At 34.9% G+C, this 23,820-nt stretch overlaps 1 protein-coding gene across 4 annotated transcripts in view; it reads right to left on the reverse strand.

The window, feature by feature from the left end:
• ARHGAP12 (Rho GTPase activating protein 12) overlaps positions 1-23,820 on the reverse strand; it is a 118,846-nt gene that overhangs the window by 11,819 nt on the left and 83,207 nt on the right. For 2 of the 4 annotated variants that reach the window (XM_053225486.1, XM_027073755.2), the window contains 5 exons: positions 20,386-20,460; positions 15,471-15,532; positions 11,347-11,428; positions 4,717-4,818; positions 516-614 (listed from right to left, as the gene is read on the reverse strand). In XM_053225486.1, the coding sequence (XP_053081461.1) occupies positions 516-614; positions 4,717-4,818; positions 11,347-11,428; positions 15,471-15,532; positions 20,386-20,460 (420 nt within the window). The remainder of the gene's footprint in view (positions 1-515; positions 615-4,716; positions 4,819-11,346; positions 11,429-15,470; positions 15,533-20,385; positions 20,461-23,820) is intronic. The other 2 variants (XM_053225485.1, XM_027073756.2) reach the window with 2 other exon arrangements.

Below are 23,820 nucleotides of genomic sequence, written 5' to 3' on the forward strand. Positions count from 1 at the left end.
ATATATATAGTATATTACACACACACACACACACGCACACCAGGAATGGGAGGGTACTGAACACCTCCATGATTAGGGGAGTGAGGGGAGGAACTAGAACGCCTAAGGGGTAGCTAGAGAGCTATCATGAGGAAAGAAAAGGTGCTCATGAAGAGACTATAGCTTTATTCATTTTATAACTGCCTAGGACTTGCCTCCACCAAATAGCACTATTCCCAATTCATCAATCATTGAATAAATACTATGCACTAGGAATGGTTTGTCCCTCTTCTTGAACGATTTCTTTTAGGACCAATCCTTCAATCTGAAAATTATTTAAAATCCACTAATAGCAAATATTATAGAATTGAGAATGTTAAGTCTCCACGAGCCCTGGGGAATTGCTAAACTGACCAGTGCCTTTCCCACCTGTTTTATCACATATAAATTGGAAACTAGATATGCAATAGTCAATTAGAAAGCAGAAAAGAAAAACAGCTCTGAAGTAAAAACATTTACCTAAGTCAAACACATACCTGATTATTGATAGTACTACTAAGAACTTTAAACCAATCATTAATAACAGTGTCATTATCAGACTGAATTAGCAGTTCTGTTCCTTGACGGGTTTTCAGCTTTAGAGAAAAGGAAAAAAAAAAGTACAGTTAGTGCTTTCAACCAAATAAATGAATGCACATGTGCACACATGTGCGCACACGCACACGCGCACACACACATACACACATAATTATTAAAGAGTGAGAATCCCAAGCAGGCTCCATGCTCAGCCCAGAGCCTGATGCAAGGCTTGACCCCACAACCCTGGGATTGTGACCTGAGTTGAAATCAAGAGTCAGATGTTCATCTAAGCCACGTGTGTGTGTGCGTATATTTTTTTTCTTTTTAAGATTTTAAGTCATCTCTACCCCCAACATGGGACTCAAACTCATAACCCTAAGATCAAGAGTCTCATGTTCCAGAAACTGAGCCGGCCAGGAGCCCCCAAATAAATGAATATATTTAAACTAAAGTCTACAAAACCACCAGCAAAAGACGTTACATTAAGCGATGAAAGGTTAAAGTAATGCTGCATAGCAATAGAGTATTTTTTACTTTAATATAAAATAATCCCAGAGGAATTATTTTATAAAACATGAAATTTTTTTTCACAAAAAAAATTCTCAACAAAAATCTAATAACTTAGGGTCCCAAATTCCATCACACAAATGCAATAAAACTTGCTGAAATCTAGTGTACTTCTTCATTAAAAAATAAGTTCAAGTATGGGAATGCAAGCTGGTGCAGCCACTCTGGAAAACAGTATGGAGGTTCCTCAAAAAACTAAAAATAGAACCAACCTATGACCCAGCAATTGCACTACTAGGCATTTACCCAAGGGATACAGGTGTGCAGTTTCAAAGGGATACATGCACCCCAATGATAGCAGTACTATCGACAATAGCCAAAGTATGGAAAGAGCCCAAATGTCCATCGATGGATGAATGGATAAAGAAGATGTGATATGTACACACACACACACACACACACACACACACACACACACACACACACACTGGAGTATTATTCGGCAATCAAGAAGAATGAAATTTTGCCATTTGCAACTACGTGGATGGAACTGGAGGGTATTATGCTAAGTGAAATTAGTCAGAGAAAGACAAATACCATATGACTTCACTCATATGAGGACTTTAAGATACAAAACAGATGAACATAAGGGAAGGAAAACAAAAATAATATAAAAAACAGGGAGGAGGACAAAGTATAAGAGACTCATAAATATGGAGAACAGCGGGTTACTGGAGGAGGTGTGCGAGGTGGGATGGGTTAAACGGTAAGGGGCATTAAGGAATCTACTCCTGAAGTCATTGTTGTACTATACACCAACTAATTTGGATGTAAATTAAAAAAATAAAATGAATGAGAACAAAAAATAAAATAAAATAAACAGAAAAAAAATAAGTTCCAAGTATCAAAGCTGTGTTTTCAATTAGAATTGAAACAAAATTCATTTTAATTTATGTTTTTTATGTTACAGGGAGTACATACACACGTGCACAAGTAGGGGAGGGGCAGAGAGGGGAGAGAGAGAGAGAGAGAGAGAGAGAGAGAGAAAGAGAGAAAGAGAGAAAGAATCCCAAGCAGCCTCCATGCTCAGTGCAGAACCTGGTGCAGGACCCAATCCTACAACCTCAGGATCATGACCTGAGCTGAAATCAAGAATCAGACACTCAACTGACTGAGCCACCCAGGTGCCCCAAAACAAAATTCATTTGTAAAGAAATAAAATCTGTGATCTTTTTATGTAAATCTGAGGAACTTTTTTCTCTCCCCAGTTAAAAAATAAATGTAGGAAAAAATATATGAAAGAGTGAAATATTCATTATTTCCTATTTAATAGGCAAATAAATATAATGGCTTGGTATAAAGAGAAGGCACAGACAATAAATGTTACATCACTTTTGGAAAGAAACAGTACTAAATTAAGTGTCAAATCATGAACTACTCAAGTAAGGATACTATGTATTATTCTACATGAAGGCTACTGCCAGATTATGTGTAATCACTTTGCTTCAAAGTTTCTTCCACTTGACTAAGAAAAATTATGAGGTATTGGGAGAAAGCCTTCCTCCTATTTTGTGGTTAGTAACTGTTTATTTTTTTCCTTGAGGAACATATTGCATTGTTTCCCATACAACATTCTGAGACATATGCCTCAAATACAGTTCCCAAAGTAATGTTTTAAAAAAAGGTAATCCTCAGTGATATTTAAGATATTAATTTGGGAAATACTGGATTGAAGAAAGTTAAACAAGATTCTCTCCTTCAAGATATTGCAGGGCTTTGATATTCCAGGGTACACTGATTTTCTAAGGAAAGAATAACAATATACACCATTGCCTGCATTTATTTGACCATGGATTCGCTTTCACTCTAAATTACTTCTTAAAACTACAAGGTTAATTCAGTAAACACTGACTTCCTTTCTTGTACTACTTTCCCAGAGTCCGTCAAGCCAGTCTACCAATACTGAATATTCACTGCACATGAGATACTGTCAGTTCTTACCTCAAGATAAGGAAAAATAGTCTCTCTGCTGAAAAAATAATAATTATCTAGTGGGAAGCGTAATTTACACATGATGGTAAACTAAGGCACACTCAATTAAATGCTATTTTATTTACTTATTTTTTAATTTTTTTTAACGTTTATTTATTTTTGAGACAGAGAGAGACAGAGCATGAATGGGGGAGGGGCAGAGAGAGAGGGAGACACAGAATCCGAAGCAGGCTCCAGGCTCCGAGCCATCAGCCCAGAGCCCAATGCGGGGCTCGAACTCATGGACCGCGAGATCGTGACCTGAGCCGAAGTCGGACGCTCAACCGACTGAGCCACGCAGGCGCCCCAATTAAATGCTATTTTAAAAGCATAATAAAAAAGAAGCATCAGTGTTGTGGTCACATTTCTCATGGGTCTTGGAAGACAGGTAACATGTGATAAGCAGAGACTGCCATGGGTACTAAGATAGAGTAAAAATCATAGGAGCAGGAAAGCCTAGGTCTCACTTGGAAAACAGCAAATGCCTGGACAAGACAGGAAAGGACTGACACATGAGGCTCTAAAGGAAGGCTGGGATTGGGAAGACTGTTTGCAGACAGTCTGGAAAATTCCTCCAATCTCCGAATACACACCCTTCTGCAATGTGCCTTTACTGTTCCTCCATCAACAGGTGGGTTCTAGCTCCCCACAACCCTCAACACTCGGCTGGCTTTCGGACTTGCTTTAACCAATGGAATCCACTGATGTGTGACTCCTAAATCTAGGCCTCAGGAAGTCTTATATCTTCCACTCTTACCCTCTTGGAACCCTGACACGGCCCCGTGAAGAAGCCTGGCATAGCCTCCTGAAGAGTGAGAGAACCTGGAGAGAAAGAGGTCTAGCAGCTGGCACAACACCAGACATGTGAGTAGACTGCCCAGACGCAGTCAAGCCACTACTAAAGCCTCGTGAATGGCCCCATGTGAGATCAGAAGAACCACTCAGCTCAGTAAAGGCCAAACCCAACTAAAAAAATGGTTCTTTTCTCCTAAGCTTCTAAATTCTAAGGTGGTCTGATATGCAGCAGTAATAAGAGATACAGAATCATATATTACTGTGGGGGATTTTTAATGACAAAATGGAAAGGTTTCAACTTATTTTTCAATATTAGATTTGGTAGGTAAAGGAATCCACACCCTTTTTATTGTTGGTAGGGAAAGGCAAGACTGTGGAACAAAGGCTTGTAATATATAGTCCGAGACCCAATAATTTATGCAAGTGAAGCCCAGATCTTTATACCAGCTTTTTTCCCCTTAAATTATGACACCAAACTGATGTAAAGACCAACTTTGCCTTAATCAGTTGCACTAAAATATAGCTCAAAAGAACTCAAAAAAAAGAACACCCAATTACTATGGTTAAGAAGGTGAATTATAGGGGTGCCTGGGTGGTTCAGTCGGTTGAGTGTCCGACTTCGGCTCAGGTCATGATCTCGCAGTTTGTGGGTTCGAGTCCCGGGTCGGGCTCTGTGCTGACAGCTTGGAGCCTGAAGCCTGCTTCTGATTCTGTGTCTCCCTGTCTCTTTGCTCCTCCCCTGTTCTCTCTCTCAATCTCTCTCAAAAATAAACATTAAAAAAAATTTAAAGAAGGTGAATTATACTTAGAAAAAAAATGTATTACCTCAAATACATTCTTTTTGCTGGATTTGTCCTTTGAAGCCATCTCCACTGTCGCCCCCTTCAGGTCCACTGTGAACTCTGGCTTGGACTGATTACTCCCAAACTTCATTTTAGAAAAAAGGAAAAACCCTTGTGATATTCATGTACACGAGCGTATCAAAAACAATTTAGACCAATTTTATATTATGAACAATAAATCAAATAGGTGATTACCTCAAATTCTTGTCTTTATTATAAAATCACAATTCATACCTTAAAACTGAAATGTCTACAAGACATGAATATATCGTTCACAGAAAAGGAAATGGCTCGACTTGCATCTTAATAAGAAAAACACAAAATGAAGCCACACTAAAATCTTTTTTCACCCATCAGTGTAGAAAAAAAATTCTAAAAGTTAGATGAAAAACGTTTTGCATAGAGAAATAGGCCTTCATATGCAAGTACAGTACAAACTGGAACAATGCCTAGAGAGGGAAATTGTAATACTTTATTTGGAAATTTACAAATGCATGTATCCTTTGGCTTGGAACTGAACCTAGACTGTATAGGACTAGGTAAAATGATGTGTTCAAAAGGCAAGGCATTATTCTTACATATGTGTAAATAATATCTGGCAGATATCAAGTTGTTTTCCACTCAATAAACATTCTATAAACTTGATTATGCTTTCAAGAGTTATTTCCTTATTGACTATTTATGTTGTCAACAACTAACAGTAACTTATAAAAACAGAAAACTCTAAGCCTCATGTTCTTTTACTTATTAGCCTTTGTTAGAAATTATACCTGGAGCCAGATGCTATGAAGCCTCAGCAATTTAATAAAAAACTGTGAAAAGAATAGGAAGACAGCTGACATAAAAAGAAAAAGCACTTAGCTAGCTGTTAGATTTTGTTAACCAGATAAGGAAAAGATTAGCAAGCAGCAGAAAATTCATGTTAAATACAGACGTACTCTGTACCTTGTCATCATTAACTTAAATTTTTGTTTAGAAATTTAACTAAGAATAGACAACAGAACTAAGAACAGAAAATAGCATTCCCATTTATTGAAAGGTTTAGAGGTTTTAAATCTTTAAGGGTTATAATCTTAAGGCCAAAGATATATTACAGAAGATTTTGTTTCTTAAAATATTTTCAAGTCAAATTATGTTTGTCATTGGAAATGGATATTACCCCAGCAACCTACTGATATCTTCGTCACTGTTCATAACACTACTCAGTAGCTTCCCGTTTAATGAATGGTTCAACTTCATCTGTTCCCTTTTACTTCATCTTTTCAGCTAGCAACGTGGACTTAAATAATGTACTTGTTATAACAAAACAACATTTAGGATATTATATGGCATTTATTAGTGGAATCAAAACAAAGCTTAGGGTGTTATATGGAATTTTTATTAGTGGAATCATAATAACAATCACAAAAATTTTGACTAATTTATAGTCTTGGCCTTAAGTGTCTGTCATTGTCATTCAAAAAACATTTAATTAACCATAGGAGGAGCTACAATGGGCAAAGAGAACTTTCTGAGCAAAAATGATGATCTCAAAAGTTGTAAAACTTAAATGTACACATTTAACTGAATGATAAAAATCCATGTACAAATTGTCATTACATGCCTGTAAATGGTTAGCTATAAGCTAAGATACTTAGCTTAAATAACTAACCAAGTAAGATATAGCAACCAAATAACAAATACAATGACAGGACACGGAATGCTGGTAAAAGTACATTCACTGCGGTTGGCAAAATTTTGTGTTTGTTACTCATTCTTTTTCAAACTTTAGTCCCACTTTATCATACATCCCTCCAATAAATTCATGGCAAAGAAAATGGAATAATTGTGGCAAGGGGCATGCAACAAGAACACATACAGTGACAGCCGAAACAGGATCAGATTTTACATATGCAGGCCGACGACTGACAGAATTTTTCCAAGAAGAAAGCAGCGAAAGCAAGAGCTCAGAGACAGAGCCCTGTTGGCAGAATGACTTGATGGAAAAAGGGAAGAAAGTGATGATGTCATAATAATGCACAACGGCAAAATGACACATAAGAGAAAAGCATATGGAAACAAATGGGACAAAAATACAATTCCACAAGCAGACACAACACAAAGCTTAACTTCCAAATATTTTGCAAAGGCCCTAGCATTTATATCTCAGAATAATTTTCTGATTCTGTTACTATGTAAGTTCATGCTTTATCTTTAACATGAATGCTTTATAGAAATTACATTAAACATTACACTAAGCATTTATATCTCAGAATTATTTTCTGACTCTGTTACTATGTAAGTTCATGCTTTATTTTTAAGGTGAATGCTTTATAGAAATTACATTAAACAGAAATTACATTAAACATCTTCGTCTGTATTCAGAACAGAAGACCTGAAGGGTCACAGACGGGAGTCACATCTGGCCCACCACCATCTTACCCAGCAGCCCCTGAATCTGGGAGCTTCCTCCTTGCAACCTGCTGGGCAATGTCCCCCAGTGGCCCTACCATCCAGTTTGCCTTCTCTTCCTTTAGGACAAGTGGTTCTCAACCACGGGCAATTCTGTCCCCCAGGGGACATCTGGCAATGTCTGGAGACATTTGTGGTTGTCACACCTGGAGGTGAGGATGCTACTATCTTCTGCTAAATACCACAAAATTTACAGGAGAGCCCCCACAACAAAGAATTATCTGCTCCCCCAAAATGACAATTTTTAGATATTTAAAAGCACATATAAATAAATTTGAATAATTACTAATATTTGTGGGGTGATTTTTATAATACTCAAGGAATATGATGAATGATATCCCGAAAGGTAGCACAATACATGTCATGTCACATTATAGCTGTGCACTTGTCAGTCTTCCCCATTATAGTGTAAGTCATGAGGATAAAGACCATGTTACTTACTTGTAACTCCCCAAACTTAACACAATGCCCAGAACAAAATAGGCTTTAAGGTCTGTTGAACAAATCAGGTGAAATGAAGTAAGAAAAAAAAAACAAGTATAATTTATGTTATTGATATCACAATCCAGTGGATAACTAATTATACAGAAAACAACTGGAATATATCCTAAAGGGGAAAGAAAGGCTCATTGGATCATGTACCACCTATGTAAAATTTATCTTATATAGTGGAGTTGCATGGTGCATATGTATGTTTTGTTTACTTAATATTAACTATCCATGGAACCAAAAATAAATGCTAAGTATGAATTAATTAAAACAAAAAACAATTTCAAATAGTGTGAGTGATTTTGCTCAGCCTTCAATCAATGAGTATATGCCCTGGAGTGAGCATAAGATTTGAACCTGCTCTTTCTTCAAGTAGATCTAGGTATAGGTTTTTGCACTAATTGTGAAACTAATTTTTAAAGAACCAACTGGACTGGGGACCAACTAGCCCCTTAACATAAACCAAGTGGAGGGCAAGCAATCTTCCAACATCAAAGGCACAAAGTATCTCTGCTAGAGACCAACTTCTAACTAACACCTTTCTAAGAGATACTCAAGGACATTTTCACTACAAGTGATTTTTGTCTTTTTGGCTTATATCTAGCCTTAGAATCTCATCCTCAGGTAAGGTGTGATTTCATTATATAAACAGGATACATTTTACCTACAATAGATCTACTCGGTGACTGAGCAGAGAAACAAAGCTGTGATTTTTTTCAAATCCTTTTTAACAATCCTAATTACAGAGTTAGTTAAGAAGCCTTTCACATATTTCACCAATTTTTTAATATTTATGAATGTTGTATGTGCCAAAATATATTGTACACACTCATATACTTTTTATTTGAATCATCTTGACTTGCTTTTACTTAGCCCATTTAAATTAGTTTTCATTCACTTCATAAATGTTACATATGGAAAGAAAGCCTGATTTTTAAATTTGCCATAAAATAAAAATTAAGAATTAACTGCAAATCCAAGCATTTTATCATCTCACATCTGTTTAGTTTTATTTAATTATACCAATTTGAAATGATTACAATATATTCTATAATTCAAAATACATTAATAAAATTTCATTTAAAGGCAGTAGTTCAAATAGTGAATCCCTAAACTTAAAAATTAATTAAGAATTCTACAGTTTCAAAATTGGCTGGCTCACTGAATTTTACACTGTTTCCGTTATTGCCACATGGTAATACAGTAACACAACTTTAGCTGATGAACAGAAATACCTCACATCCTTTGTCAAGATTAGATTTAATTATGAGTTCTGAATTATGTAAGATCTTCAAGAGTGAAAACCTTAAGTAAAATGCAACCAGCCTGCACTGATGATCATGAGCTGAGGTATTCACTTAACATCTTTAAATTTAAAAAAGTTTTCATTTTCTTTAAATAACATACAAATCTGCCTAGCTAAATGACACCTCTTACCACAATGTTCTCTACTTTATCTGCACATACCACAACCTCCAATCTTTAAGTATCAGAAATTATCAAACAAATAACCATTACTCGGCTTTCTTTAGGTCCTTTTTTATTACTTATTAATCTCTAATTGCTTCTCCATTCCTCTTCTTGCATTCATTTCCTGCACTTGATTTCAAAGAAAGCTTGAGCCACAAGCAGGAAGAAGAATTGCATAACCCTCTAGAAATGCATTAGCACAAACAAAAAGTACCATATGCTTTACCTCAGAGAAAAAAAGGAGAAACACATAATTATCCATTTACTTTAAGATAAATTTCAATCTTTAAATATGGAAAGCAGATCACAGGTCTGTTCCACCATTCTGGTTAAACAATGAAGCAAATCAAAAAATTGGTGAACAAAACAGAAGAAACATTCTAGAAAGTTCATATTAGTGCCCAATCCAGAGGATTTTGGGGTTGTTGCCATATCAGAGTTCTAACATGTTCTATGCATTCCTGGTTCTGAGTAATATGTTAAATGGCTGCATTATAAATGTAAATGAGTAGAATTTGCTTGAATTTTATAAATGGATTTCTTTTTTTTATCAAACATAAGGTCCATAAGTCCTGTTAATTTTAAAGCAACAGTAAATATAAGAAAATACTGGTTAAGGTAGGATATAGAGCAGACTAAAGACGTTAGATTGATTTCATTTTAAATTTTATTTAAGCTTGACTTTTCAAATTCAATTACCAAAAATTTTTGGAAATATTCTGAGGGTGGACTTTGGAGACAAAATGCCTCCTAGTTCTGCCACTTAGTAGCTAGCTATATGACCTTCGGCAAGCTCCTTAACTGTTTTACACCTCATTTTCTCATCTACAACAGGGGAAGAGGGGATGATAAACAGTAGCTATCTCAGACTTAAAAGGGTAATAATATATGCATAATCTTCTGCCCTTAGAGGAGTACCTGATACATATTAAGCATTCAAAAAGTGTTAATAACTATTATGTCACAAGCTGTAATTTTTAATATTTCGATTACAAATTAACTGAGGGGTAACAATAGCAAACACTCAGATATACAAAAAACTTCAAAAATCCCACAAGTAATGGGACATTTACTTATTCTTCTAAATGTTGGCTGACATACACAGATATGTAATCACTGACTAGTAATCCAAGGATCAGATCACAATTCAAGGTGGGGCTTGACACATTACTGTTTATTTTCTGAGTAAACATCTGAACTGGCAAAACCACAAAGCATAAGAAAGCTTTTACAGGTGTCCCCTGCTTTTTGGAAGTTTTACACCACTTTGCTTTTACAAAAGACCTACATTAGTATCTGTTTTTGTTAACCAAAACAAATCTGATGAGTATTTGCACTTTCATTAAAAAAGGTGAAGAGTGGGGCGCCTGGGTGGCTTGGTCAGTTTATCGTCCGACTTCAGCTCAGGTCATGATCTCACGGCCTGTGAATTCGAGCCCCGCGTCGGGCTCTGTGCTGACCGCTCAGAGCCTGCGGCCTGTTTCAGATTCTGTGTCTCCCTCTCTCTCTGCCCCTCCCCTGTTCATGCTCTGTCTCTGTCTCAAAAATAAATAAACGTTGAAAAAAAAATTAAAAAAAAAAAAGGTGAAGAGTGAAAATAGCATTGGACATTTGTTGTCAGTGAGCAACTGTGGAGGCAAACTCACGCCCCAAGCTCCCTCTCAGGGAACCACACTAGCACCTGAGCATCAATCCACCATGGTTTTGACTGTGTAAGCATCTGTGCTTTAGCTTGTTTGTTCATCCATTAGCAAGATATTTCCTAAGGTATCAGAAAAGCCTAAAAGAGGGATGGGGGGGGGGTGGGGGGAGGGATGAAAATGCTCAAAAATTTTTCCATATAAATTAATGGTAATTGCTTCTTTGCTTTATGAAGTTTCATTGGAATGCTCTGCTTTCGGACAACCTATAACATCCTGGAGGTGAATAAAGAGAGATATTTTGTTCTATTATATCCAAGTAGTAAGCTCACCTTTCAGTCCAATGGATACAACAGACTTTGATGATTTAAATAATACAACTTATCAGACTTCTAATTAGCCCTCTTGTTATGAGTCAAAATGCATCTTTTTAAAAATTTCATTTACTTTTATTTGCATACCAGCTGTAGCTAGAAGGACTTTGAAATACTACATGAAATTCAGGTAAAATACCTTCCACAAAATTTAAACGTATAAAGCCCTCAAAGAGAAGAAATACTTACCCAACTTGTGCTGCTTCCTTGAGTTTTGGTAAAGAGTAAAGATGAACCTTGCAACACGGCCCAAGAAGACAACCAGTTCTTCCTGTAATTATAAATATGACCAACTAAAACTTTGCTACTTAGTTTTTCCAACTGCATTTAAAATATTAAAACCTACTTAACAATGTTTTCCACAATGTATACTCATTATTGACATTCTAATTGTATTTACTGAGAATATAATGCCCCAAATAAATGAAGCTAATAGAGATAGAAGTTATCAGAATAACTATATACCTAATTAAGTTCTCATGGACTAATCCAGCACACCTGTGATCAAGGATATGAATTTATTTTGAAGTAACATGAACTGAACCCTTTATTTGGCAAGAATTACCCATGATTAAAAATTAGGCAAACATGCCCCCTTCACCTAATTCTTTATAGATACATATTGTTTTATATTTCTTAGTATTCTCCCTTCCCCTAATACAGGCTACACAATGTAAGTGATAGATAGTAGGTACATTACAAGTATACAATAAATTACATACTCATTGATCAATGAGGTTACTAAGATGAGGGTTTTTCTTATTGTCCTAAATTACAAAATTAACACATATATAAAACTCTAAATATAAAATGTATGAAGAAAAAAATGTATAAAGAGAAAAGTCCCTATTTCTTCTCCTTCAACCCACATTCCAAAGACAAGCAATATTTACCTTATAAGGAAATTCAACTGCTGGCAGGCTAAAATGAATGTCAAATAGGTCTACTACAGAAATTTATTAAGGCCTACCTTACTGCCAAACATACTGACGGTTTTGTGAAAATTCTATGGGTACTAAAAAGATTTATTTTCCTTTTTCAGAATGCAGAACTCAATACATATCAATGAGACCTACTTTATTAGTTTTTATGTATACTTGAACTTCATGGATTAAAAGTAAAATAAAGTTTACTACTACTAAGTTTCTATCTAATTTTCCTTTTATTTCCTGGTGTTTTTGTTTATGGTAGTTAATGCTACTTACTTGGTGAATGGCTATTCCTAATGATTAGATCTTTATTGTGGATTTATCCACAGTTTTTTTCATCTTAAGTCCCCATCTTTGTGATGCTTAATGCTTTCCTTCCCCCTGCCCCCTCCGAACTGAACATGTCTGCTATTAAAAGCCCCATTCTTGCTTTACTTTTTGTATCTTGGACATGCCCCTTTTTTTTTTTTTAACTTTTCTGAATCATTTTTCAGGTATCTCTTTTATATATAATATTTAGGTGGGTTTTGTTTTGTGCTTCATCTGAGTTATCTTTTTCTTTTAATAGAGGAGTATAGACATTGACATATGTTTAGTCCTTGTGTCATCTTTTTGCTATATTTTCATTTCATTTTATTTTTTGTTTTGTGTGGATCTCTTAAGATATTTTGAAGAGATTTATTTTTATTTGTAAATTTATTTTATACTCAATCTTCTATTTCTAGAGAGATCATCTACTGATTCCCTCCTCTGAAAAATGCTAAAATTAGTGTATTTCTACTTTAAATAAACTTTTTGAACTTAGTTTTCAAAATGAGAAAAACTATAGAACTAGTAACATATTAAGAATATTGAATATTAAATAGTGAATTAACAATAGTTGTCTCAACAACTGAAGCACTCATGGGACTGAGCTGCAAGCAGAATTAGTCACATTTTTTTCCCCAGGAAATTTTTCCTGGAAAAAAACAACAAAAACAAGACTGATGATCATACTATGGTTATTTAGTCTTGAGCATTTGGCAGGTAGACATTATCTCAAAAATAAATGAAGTGAGCGTGTCATTTAAATGACAGTATTTGTTGACAATAAAAAATTTAAGCTTTCAAAGGGTAAGTAGAATTTGGGAAAACCTGGCATACCCACCACTGTGGTGTGGACGATTTTCCAATCCTTAATGATTTTTCTGATGATGTTACAGATTTGTGATTCTTTGATATTATAAAATATGTCAACATTTGAAAAAATCAGCAAACTTTAGTGAACCAGTATTTTCCAAATGATCCACAAGATGCTACAAAATTGTGCATGGGTAAAGATTCATTCAAAGTGCAACACAGACCGATGGACTCTGACGTGACTAAGTAGGAAAGTTCACTAACTGCAACTAACACTTGTGGAGTTATGGTGTAGCAGAGAAATATGTGCAATAACCTAAGAATATTAAACTACTCCTCCCTTTGCCAGCTTTATATATGAAAGGGAGGATTCTCTTCATATACTTCAGCCAAAACAATGTGTCACAGCAGACTGACTGCCAGCATAAATGAGAATCCAGCTGTTTTCCATCAAATCAAATTTCAAAGATTTGCAAAAATGTAGAACAATGCCACACCTCTCAGGGAAATTTTTTGTGTTGGAAAATGCAGGTATTTTCCTTCATAAAAATGTGTAATTGTGTTATCTGTGTTAGCAGATAATGGGTTATAGTTTTAAGAGTTGCAATACTTAAAATTTCTTAGTTTTAATTTCTTAAAGTAAATAGCTATAGCTATAAACTACATAGACAAAAGTTCTTTGCAGTATTCAGTAATTTTTAAGAGTTTAAAGGGGTTCTCAGATCAAAATGTTTGAGAACCCTGGATATACACAAAAGTAAAAAAACTATTTTGTTCAACTCCACACAAATAAATCTGAAGAAGAAATGGATGATTTTCTTAGAAAACATAAATCACCAAAAGTATTCCAAAAGAAGTCGAAAATCTAAAAGACTACCACAGGAAAAACAAAAACAGAGAAAGTGGCCAAAGAACTATCTGCACTACACATGCCCAAAAGGGAGAAAAGGAAAAATAAAGACCCCATTCACAAGTGACTCCACCCAAAGAACAGATGAAGGAACAAATAATTGCAGTATTTGTAAAGCTATTTCAGACCACTTAAAAGAAAAACTTCCAAGTACTAAAATGGGACAAAGACAGTTCAGTTAAAGCAAATCTTAAAAACTCAACTATATGTAAATTTTAAACTCTTCTTTACACAACAGACTGATCTCTGTTGACTATAAAATCATAGCATTTTAGCAGTTTTTAAAAACTGGGGAAAATCCAACTTAGCTTATAGAGTTAATTTCCTTGATTCATTAGGAGTTACTACACATTAACCAAAAAAGCCAGCAACCCAATAGATAAGCAGACAAAGGGGATGAACTAGCAATTCAACAACAACAAAAAGACCTACAAGTGGCTTATGATATTCTACCACATTAAAAATAATACAAATTAAAAATATCATTTTCTCTCTAATCTCTATTAACAAAGATCAAAAAAGTGGGCAATATATTGAATTGGCAAAGGTGTGGAGAAATCCACTGCTATTAGAGGTATGAACTGATTCAGTGCCATACAGCATAACTTGGAACACTATCAAAATGACTACTGCATATGGCTTAGCAAGTCCACTTTTGTAATTTATTCTACAAGTATATTTACATACTTGCAAAATGAACTATGTAAGATGTAATGTATGTGTAATACTGTTTGCAATAGCAAAAAAAAATGTAATCATTCTAAATGTCTACCAATAGACAAGGCCTATTTACCTACCTGCAAATAATGGTTAAATAAACTAGGGTACAGCCACACAATATTGCAGCAGTTAAAACCAATGGGCAGCTCTACATGAACAAAACAGAACCATCTCCAAAATAAACTCTTCAAAGACTGTTTAAAAAATTAATCTATGCATATACAGATGTATATATCTTCTAACTCTGGAAGAAAACACTATTTCTCATTAGACTTAACTAGTTGCCTCTAGGGAAGGGAACTCATAGATGGATGACTGACTTTTGGCTAAATATTATGCATATCTTTGTTTTTTACCATGTGCACTTACTACTTACTGAAAAAAATGTTTAAGTAAAGCTAATGCTTGATCAGAATCCTCTGCTTTATCACCTCTGAATCTAGTACCACCTTTAAAAATGCCAAGACAAAGGGAGATTTTCATGCATTTCATGACAATCCTACATACGTTATATTAGAAAATACATTATTTGAAATTCTTATGAACCTTTTAACCATTTCTACTATAACTATATTCATAGCTTTTAATTTCAATCAAATAATACATGTCAGAATATTAATGATTTTTATACTTACCGAACCTTTTTCCCATTTTCAGTAATTTTTGTTACGTTTAATAATCCATATTTTTCTTGACCCTATGTAACAGAGTAATACCATTTACACATCACTCATCTAGACAGTAAAATCTAAATTCTTATATATGATAAAGACAAAATGATCTGGTACTCTAAAAATCAGCTTAAAAAAAGATTAGTCAGTATGTAATATGCTTAGTTCTAAAGTATGTTAGGAATACAATTTCCTAGTACTTCCGTAAGGTTATTTTCGGTAACTTTACAATTAAACCTTTCTTCTTCTCAAGTCACAGCAGCCATAAAGTACTTTGCTGTCAAATTAGGTTTCCACATGAACACTACTAGTCAGTATTGGGAAAATGATTTATGACTTCCTATTCAAAGAAAGTAATACAATGCTATAATGATAAATACTACAAAAAGAAATTATTTGCTTTGTATTATTTTACAGCAGTACTGCCTGAAAATTAGTTAAGATACTAACCTCCTTTGTCAGAATGTAAAAAACTAAATAAAACAAATGCAGTAACTGTATTAATAAATTACTCAAAAGTCAATGTTTCTATGCATAGAACTGGCCTTAATGTGGCATTAAAAAATTCAGTATGTGCTTCATTAAACATACTATCAGATGGTAAATTGGGCTCTGGACAAACCAGATATAGTAGTTAGCTGATGTCAAATAGTGACACAGCTTTATCATCAAACCCCTTGAAGGCAAAACCACTTTGCTGAAGTTAAATTTGATCTTAAAATTCTTCCAGGTGAAGAAAGGAAACACTTTCTCATTGCTTAGCTTCCAATATTCAACTGAATTTAATCTACATGATTGATGTCTATAGCAATCATCCAAATTAGTAAGCACTATATGTATATGACAGAACAATTTTACTTCAACCAAAACACACACACACACACACATCCACACCAAAGAAAAAATATTCCCAATTCAGAATTTATTTCTACTTAATTTATCCCTCAGCTATTTTCCCAATGTATTTCCATTAGAAAAAGATAAATCTTTCTTGTATGAGAGATAAACATGATGTGGACTGTTTTCTCAATAATGTCTAAAAAATAATGTTTGAAAGTTTTGCCTACTCTGCCAAAAATTCTCATCTATAGACAAAGCTGATAAAGTATTAATGTTCATCATTTGTGGTATAATGAAGACTCGGGAAATACCATGTGAAGTTTTACTATAATTTTTTCATGAAACACAGGTTAGATCTCCTTAGACATGCAAGCCTGATACTTCTAACAGTTCTCTATTGCCTCTTAACAAAAACATCAATTACACAATTTTAAGTATGCACATTTAAGTAAGAATATTCCCAACTTCCTATCAGGAGCAGGGAGGGGAGAAAAAACCCTTTCAATGATACAGGAACTAAGTAACAACAACTGCCAGGAGGGCACTGCTTATGTGAGCTAGGGGACACAGGAATTGGAAGAACAGAGGAGAGGGAGTCAAGCCTATAAGAATGCCAACCCAAGGAGCACACTCTTAATTACAGAAAAGAATCTGATGGTTCCCAGAAAGGAGGTAGGTGTGAGGACGGGGGCACTTGTTGTGATGAGCACCAGGTGATGCATGGAACTGTTAAATCACTGTACTGTACACCTGAAACTAATACTATACTGTAAGTTAACTAACTCAAATTTAAATAAAAACTTTAAAAAAATGCACATCTGTCACAGACACACTGGGAAAGAGATTGGGTTCTTGCATCAGCCCACACCTATTTAATCTACACTGTACTCATACTGCACGGAAATATTACACTGATCTTTTTAAAAAGCATATGCGGCATATCTCAAAAAAGGATTTGAAGGGGGCATTAAAAACAACAGTAATGCATTTGAATGGAAATGAAACAAGAAAAAAAATGAACATGTTTAAAATTTACACTGAGGGATGGAATTTTAAATCTGGTTTGATTAGAAGAGGTTAAATGAAAATATCATGCTGAGTGAACAAAGCCTGTCAAAAATGACCACATATTGTATGATTCCATTCTTATGAAATGTCCAGGATAGGCAAATCTAGGGAGACGGAAAGTGCGATTCCTAGTTGTTCAGGGCTGGGTGAGATGTGGAGGTAGAGGAGTGATACCTAATAGTATGTGGTTTCTTCCTGAGGAGATGAAAAAATTCTAAAATTGACTGTGATGATGGCTACACAAACCTGAATATACTAAAAACCATTTAACTATACATGTAAGTAGGTAAATTGTACAGTACATGAATTTTATTTCAGTAAAGCTTTTTATAAAAACAAAACAGGGTCTGAAGAGATAGATGGGCACTTTGCAGAGATTTTAAGATGACATCAGGAAGCTAACAATGATTACAGTATTATTTTCATTCCTAAATTTGTAGCTTTCTTTTTCTTACTGCTAAGGCATTATACTAACCAGATTTTAACTCACAAAAAGGAAGTATTAACCCGTATTAACCCATTAAGAGTGGGAAAGGCAGGCTTCGTGGAAAAAAGACTTGGTGGAAAAAAGCACAAGTTGAGGATAGGGAGTGGAGGGCCAAGAAAGGGAAAAGTCAAGGAGGGCAAAAGCCTCAATGGGAAGGGGCCAGATGGCCTGGAAGAGGTGTACTCCAGAACAGGAAAGAAGAGTTGTACGATTATGTGGAAAAAAGAATGGAGTCGCGCAGAACTAACAAACCTATTCCACTTTTCACTTGAAGATAAAACAATCAAAGAGGAAAATACCGGTGAGACAGTTCCCTGTGATGGCCATCAGGGGGTACCATGAGTCCAGGATGGTCTAGTTGCTGTCAAACTCTGGAGAAAAGGGGTCAATGGTTTGGGAAATAATTTGCAAATTGTCCTTTTAACTCTATGTGGAACATTTGCAAATTTGTGTTTCCAGTCTAACCTAGAGATTCGCTTTTACCAAAATGTAAATAAATTATAAAAGGTCTCCTTAATAATTATGTATTACCTGTATTTAAAATAAGTTAGAAAGGATTTGTTTTTCTAGATGCGCTAATAAAGAGTATTAGAGTAACAACACCTTAGATTCATACACTAATTCCTGACACCACCACTAAAGTCATGTTCACTTTTATCTTTAATGTTTATGTACCCAGTACTATGTTACATAACGCAAAAGATCAAAAATAGAAACTAAAAAAGTAGTCACTATGTATCCCTTGGGAGTTTAAAACCTTAGTAGGGAGATGACAGGTACATGAGTTAACATTTACACTATTCGATGCAATAAGAGACTTGGCAATTCAGGAAAAAAAGAAGAGATCATGGGGCGCCTGGGTGGCTCAGTCAACTGAGCGTCTGAATTCAGCTCAGGTCATGATCTCGCGGTTTGTGGGTTTGAGCACCACGTCAGGCTCCGTGCTGACAGCTCAGAGCATGGAGACTGCTTCAGATTATGTGTCTCCCTCTCTCTCTCCCCCTCCCCTGCTTGCTCACTCTCTCTGAAAAATAAACATCCAAAAAAATTTTTTTTAAAAAGAAGAGACCATTATTATGCTAAGGTTAGTCTGGCAAGGCCTCTGAAAGAGTCAGTCCTGACTCTGACAATGAATGTCAGAAGGAACTGTGTACAACATGTGATATGAACCATAAAAGATGTGATGCAGTTAGGGAATGGAGAAAGAGTTACAAAAATAAAATGGCATCTGTGGAAGCCTTTGCCTCTAAAAAATCAGAAGTATCATATAAGTAAGTCTACTACAGTTCCATAAAATAAGGAAGTAACAATAAAAGTCTGTCTTTTAAAAAGCTTTAAAAGTTTTATTTATTTATTCAATAAGTATTTACTGAAAAGCTACTACTCTGTGTACCCACAGAAGTACTAGGGCTCCTCTATTACTGCTCTAATAAAGCTTTTCTTTGTCTAGCAGGGAAGACAAACACAAATAGAGGGTCTGAGGTTCCTATAAGAAATAAAAATGAAAAGTGTTATCTTATTTTCTATAATCAAGTAACATATAATTACATGCTACAAAGAGTATTACAGAGAAATCTGACCAAATCTAGAAGATTCAAATGAGATTCTCCGAGGAAGCAAAATCGGAACTGAACTTGAACAAACGAACGGACGTTAACAGGCAAAGATGTGGGAGAGAAATGGTTCAGTGGACAGAGAAATGACATGTGCCAGGACCTTGAGCTGAAAAGCAGGCTCTTTTGAGGAAAGAAGTACAGTGCAGCTGAGGGAAAACAAGCAAGGAGGGAAAAGGAGGACACAAGAAGTGTGAGGTAAGGCTGGAGCATGCTCAGTCTTGTAGTCCTCATTACAAATGTTGATCTTCATTCTAAAAGAAAAGGAAAGCCACTGAAGGGGTCTAGCAGGATCAGCCCAATACAGGGAAGACCAGGAGGGACTGCAATACACAGATTAAGTAAACTTTCATCCAAGTCAAACCAGGTCTCTGAAGAGAAGTCATCTGGAGGTTTTCAGTGTAGGGCAACCTTAAAGTTGAGTTGCAGACCTCTGACATTCTTCTGGCTTAGACCCGTCATTGAATTGTACAGCACAGAACAAAAGTGGTGTCTGTGCTCATTAGGAAGAAGGGAAACTGCTTACCTTTGGACTGCTGTCCTGAGGAAAAAAGAATGAAGTAGAATTTGACAGTATTTTCCAGGGATGTTATATTTATTGTAAAAAACCAAATATAAATTTGTCACTTACAAATATGGTATATGAATTGTTTAATCATGAAGATACCATATTTTGCCTAAAAAGGGGGCTTTTAAGTCTATAAAATGATTAAATTCTTAACTTAAACCTATTTTATGATTATTATCTAAAAAAACAAAGAAAGTTAATAGAAGCCCAAGAAATATTTAAACATTATACTTAGAGAAAATTAACTTATTGAAACTGATTGAAATAACTGGACTATATTATACTATATGCTATCATACTAACTGTATCTTGGTGCTTTGGTGAAGAGGGAGAAGATTCATTTTCAGGAAAGCAGGGTTTTGAGGCAGTTGGAGATTCCTACAAGAAATAAGTAATGAAAAATGTTACTCTATTTTATAGCATTATATTTCTCCCTCTATTCGCAGTGGGAGAGCTTAATAAGGGAAGCTAAAAAATTTTCTTCCTAGTTATTTTCTTTCTATATTCAGCTCTGAAACTAGTATGGTATTGATTTATAAAATACAGACGTCTTAAAGTTAATGAAATATGACATATTTTATTCTAATTACAGTTAAATACTGCATACAGAATTACTCAAAAGAAATGATGCATGTTGCCTTAATACCATGATATTGTATCAGCTTCAACTGACCACATTTAAAATAGGTAAAATTTAAACACTTATGGATAAAAATGTATTAGTCACCATACTAACTGGCTCTTGGTACGGCAGGTATGAATACCCGGGATTAGGCAAGCAACAGTCACAGGAATGACGTGGCAACTGCCAGAATGAAAACTTTGTTGGTTAATGGTTATCTATGTAAATTAAATGAAATGGTTATTAATATTTAAAGTAATTTATAGCTAACTTTCAATTACTAGAAATAAACAAGATTTTTTAAAACACACAAAAAAACTTTAAAGATTCATAACTCTCCAGAAAAAAAATGTTTTAATGTCTAAGCCTACAAGAATATATAACAGGAGCAAATCGATGGTGTGTATTTTAAAAGCAATTCTGGTTTGTCAATATTAAAGACATGTTATGTGATTTCCACCACAGATGTTTACAAGACTCTTCATAGAAGACAAGACTGGAAAAACATTTTTGGTACCCACAGCCAAACTCCATTTAATTTTTTCCATTGCCCTGAATGCTTTATGAATAATCTTAGGAAAAGAGAATTAGAAAAATCATATGCCAACACTTATTATTAGTTTTCTTATAAAACTAAATAATGTGTTTGCACATTCATCTTCACATCTCTATCAGTCTACCATGGTTATGAAATCAGGTACTGTTAACAAACCTGGAAATTCGTATTAAAACACGATAAAAAAAACCATCCACTCCATATCCATTCACTTGGAAAAAAATATTCAGGTTTATACCATATAAAGTTTGTAAACAGAGAAACTAGATAGTAGTGAAAGTTTACAGAGAAAATCCTTGAAGGGACAATCTTACAAATCAAACATTCAAAGCCTATATTACTAATGAAGAAACATTAAAAGCATATCAAATGTATCTTTACAAAAAGAAATTACACATATCTAGTATAGCTTCACTTAAGTATTTTTCTGACTGCTTCAGATGTTTCACTTTTTAATTTCTTGTGTGTCTAATATTAAGAGTTTGAAAAAAAGAGAAAAGATAGATTTGATGACCCACAAACTAAAAAATAAGTGAATGGTAATTACGATTTTTTTCATGACATTATCAGTCCTACAGAAATAAAAACCACAGCAAATGAAGTAATAATATATGTACAACAAGTAGAATTCTATAGCAAAAGTTTTACACTTATTTATGTATATTTATAAATGTATGTGCATGTATATCTAAATGTCTACAATGAGGTTTTAGTAAAAAAAACATACATAGGCAGGAACAGTGCACCCACACATATACATATACACACAGATATACACACATCTACCTTCTCCAAAGTTGTCTGACATCTGAATTAGGACTTGTATCATCATGACAACATTTGCTACATAGTATTAGGTTTCTTTATTATTTCTTTTTTCCTCTTTTCAAAGTCTATTCATTCATTTTGAGAGAGAACAAGCAAGGGGCGGGGAGGGGGGTGCAGAGAGAGAGAGAGAGAGAGAGAGAGAGAGAGAGAGAATCCTAAGTATGCTCCAAGCTGCCAGCAGAGAGCCCAAAGCGAGGCTTGATCCCATGAACAGTGAGATCATGACCTGAGCCAAGATCAAGAGTTGGACGCTTAACTGACTGAGCCACCCAAGCACCCCACTTTCTATTACATTTCAAGTGACACATCCTTTAACCCTCATCATACATTACTCAGCTAGTTTGTTCTGGCATAGTTCCTCAAATCTTAATGTATATACTAGATGGTGATAATAAATAGAAAAGCTTACTTGAAGTTATTATCTATGATTTCATTTATAAAGTTTAAGGTGTGGGTATTAAAAAAAAAAGACCTTTCTACCAAAAATAAGTAAATCTCTGGTCGAAGAAAATCAGGCTATCAGAACTCTGAAACAATCAAGTAAAAAAAGAAATGTCTGGGGCAACTGGGTGGCTCTGTTGGTTAAAAGTGTCCAACTTCGGCTCAGGTCATGATCTCATGGTTCATGAGTTCAAGCCCTGCATCGGGCTCTCGGCTCTCTGCTGTCAGCACAGAGCCCACTTCATATCCTCTGTCCCCCTCTTACTCTGTCTCTCTTCTCTTCTCTTCTCTTCTCTTCTCTTCTCTTCTCTCTCTCTCTCTCTCTCTCTCTCTCAAATAAACATTAAAAAAGAAGGAATGTCGTAAGAACTTCAGGCAAGTTATTCTAACAACAGACTGAAAATAAATCTCAAAAAAGATTTTATAAGAGTAAGAAACTAAGTCTCCATCTGCAAAGTAATCATCCCTTTTATTCGAGAATGAAGAGGGAGTGGGGTTGTTTCAACAATGGCTTTTGGGGCACCTGGGTGGCTCAATGGGCCAACTTTGGCCAACTCTGGCTCAGCTCATCTCGTGATCCGTGAGTTCGAGCCCTACATTGGGCCCTGTGCTGACAGCTCAGAGCCTGGACCCTGCTTCGAGATTCTGTGTCTCCCTCTCTCTCTGCCCCTCCCCCACTCATGCTCTGTCTCTCTAGCTCTCAAAAATAAACAAAAATTTTTTAAAAAATGGCTTTTGCCTTAGAGCATTATATATGACAACATACACAAGCTTTGTGTCTACAATGAATTATAATCTGGTTTTGGAGTTAAATAAATTTTTCTATTAAAAATCTCTAGGAATCTCACCTACTCACATTAATCCTAATGTTAAAATAATGAAGCATTCTTCAATAGCACAGGTTCCAGAATTTCATTCCTTTGATATGCACTCTACTTTCAAATCACATAATATTCTTAAAAACTATAAATTACAAACTGATCTACTACTTCTGTTGTTGTTCTATTAGTTTATCTTACAAACATAATGTGTGTAGACTGCTTCTACAGCTGCACAAAAACCCTTCCATTTAATTTCACAAAAATATTAAAGTCACTAAAAAAACAAACAAACACAAAAAACCAACTTGTTTTGACTGATTGATATAATTTACAAAGGAATTTACATCTGAAAGTACTTAGGCATAGAGAAACACGCCTTAGTCAGAGTTCATTCTGTTTTCAGTCACACACCTGAAAATGTAGGAAACCTGTTAATTATGCTAAAGAAAAGTCTGATTATGATAGAATAA

The sequence above is a fragment of the Acinonyx jubatus genome, chromosome B4 (genome assembly GCF_027475565.1).
Source record: "Acinonyx jubatus isolate Ajub_Pintada_27869175 chromosome B4, VMU_Ajub_asm_v1.0, whole genome shotgun sequence".
NCBI lineage: Eukaryota > Metazoa > Chordata > Mammalia > Carnivora > Felidae > Acinonyx > Acinonyx jubatus.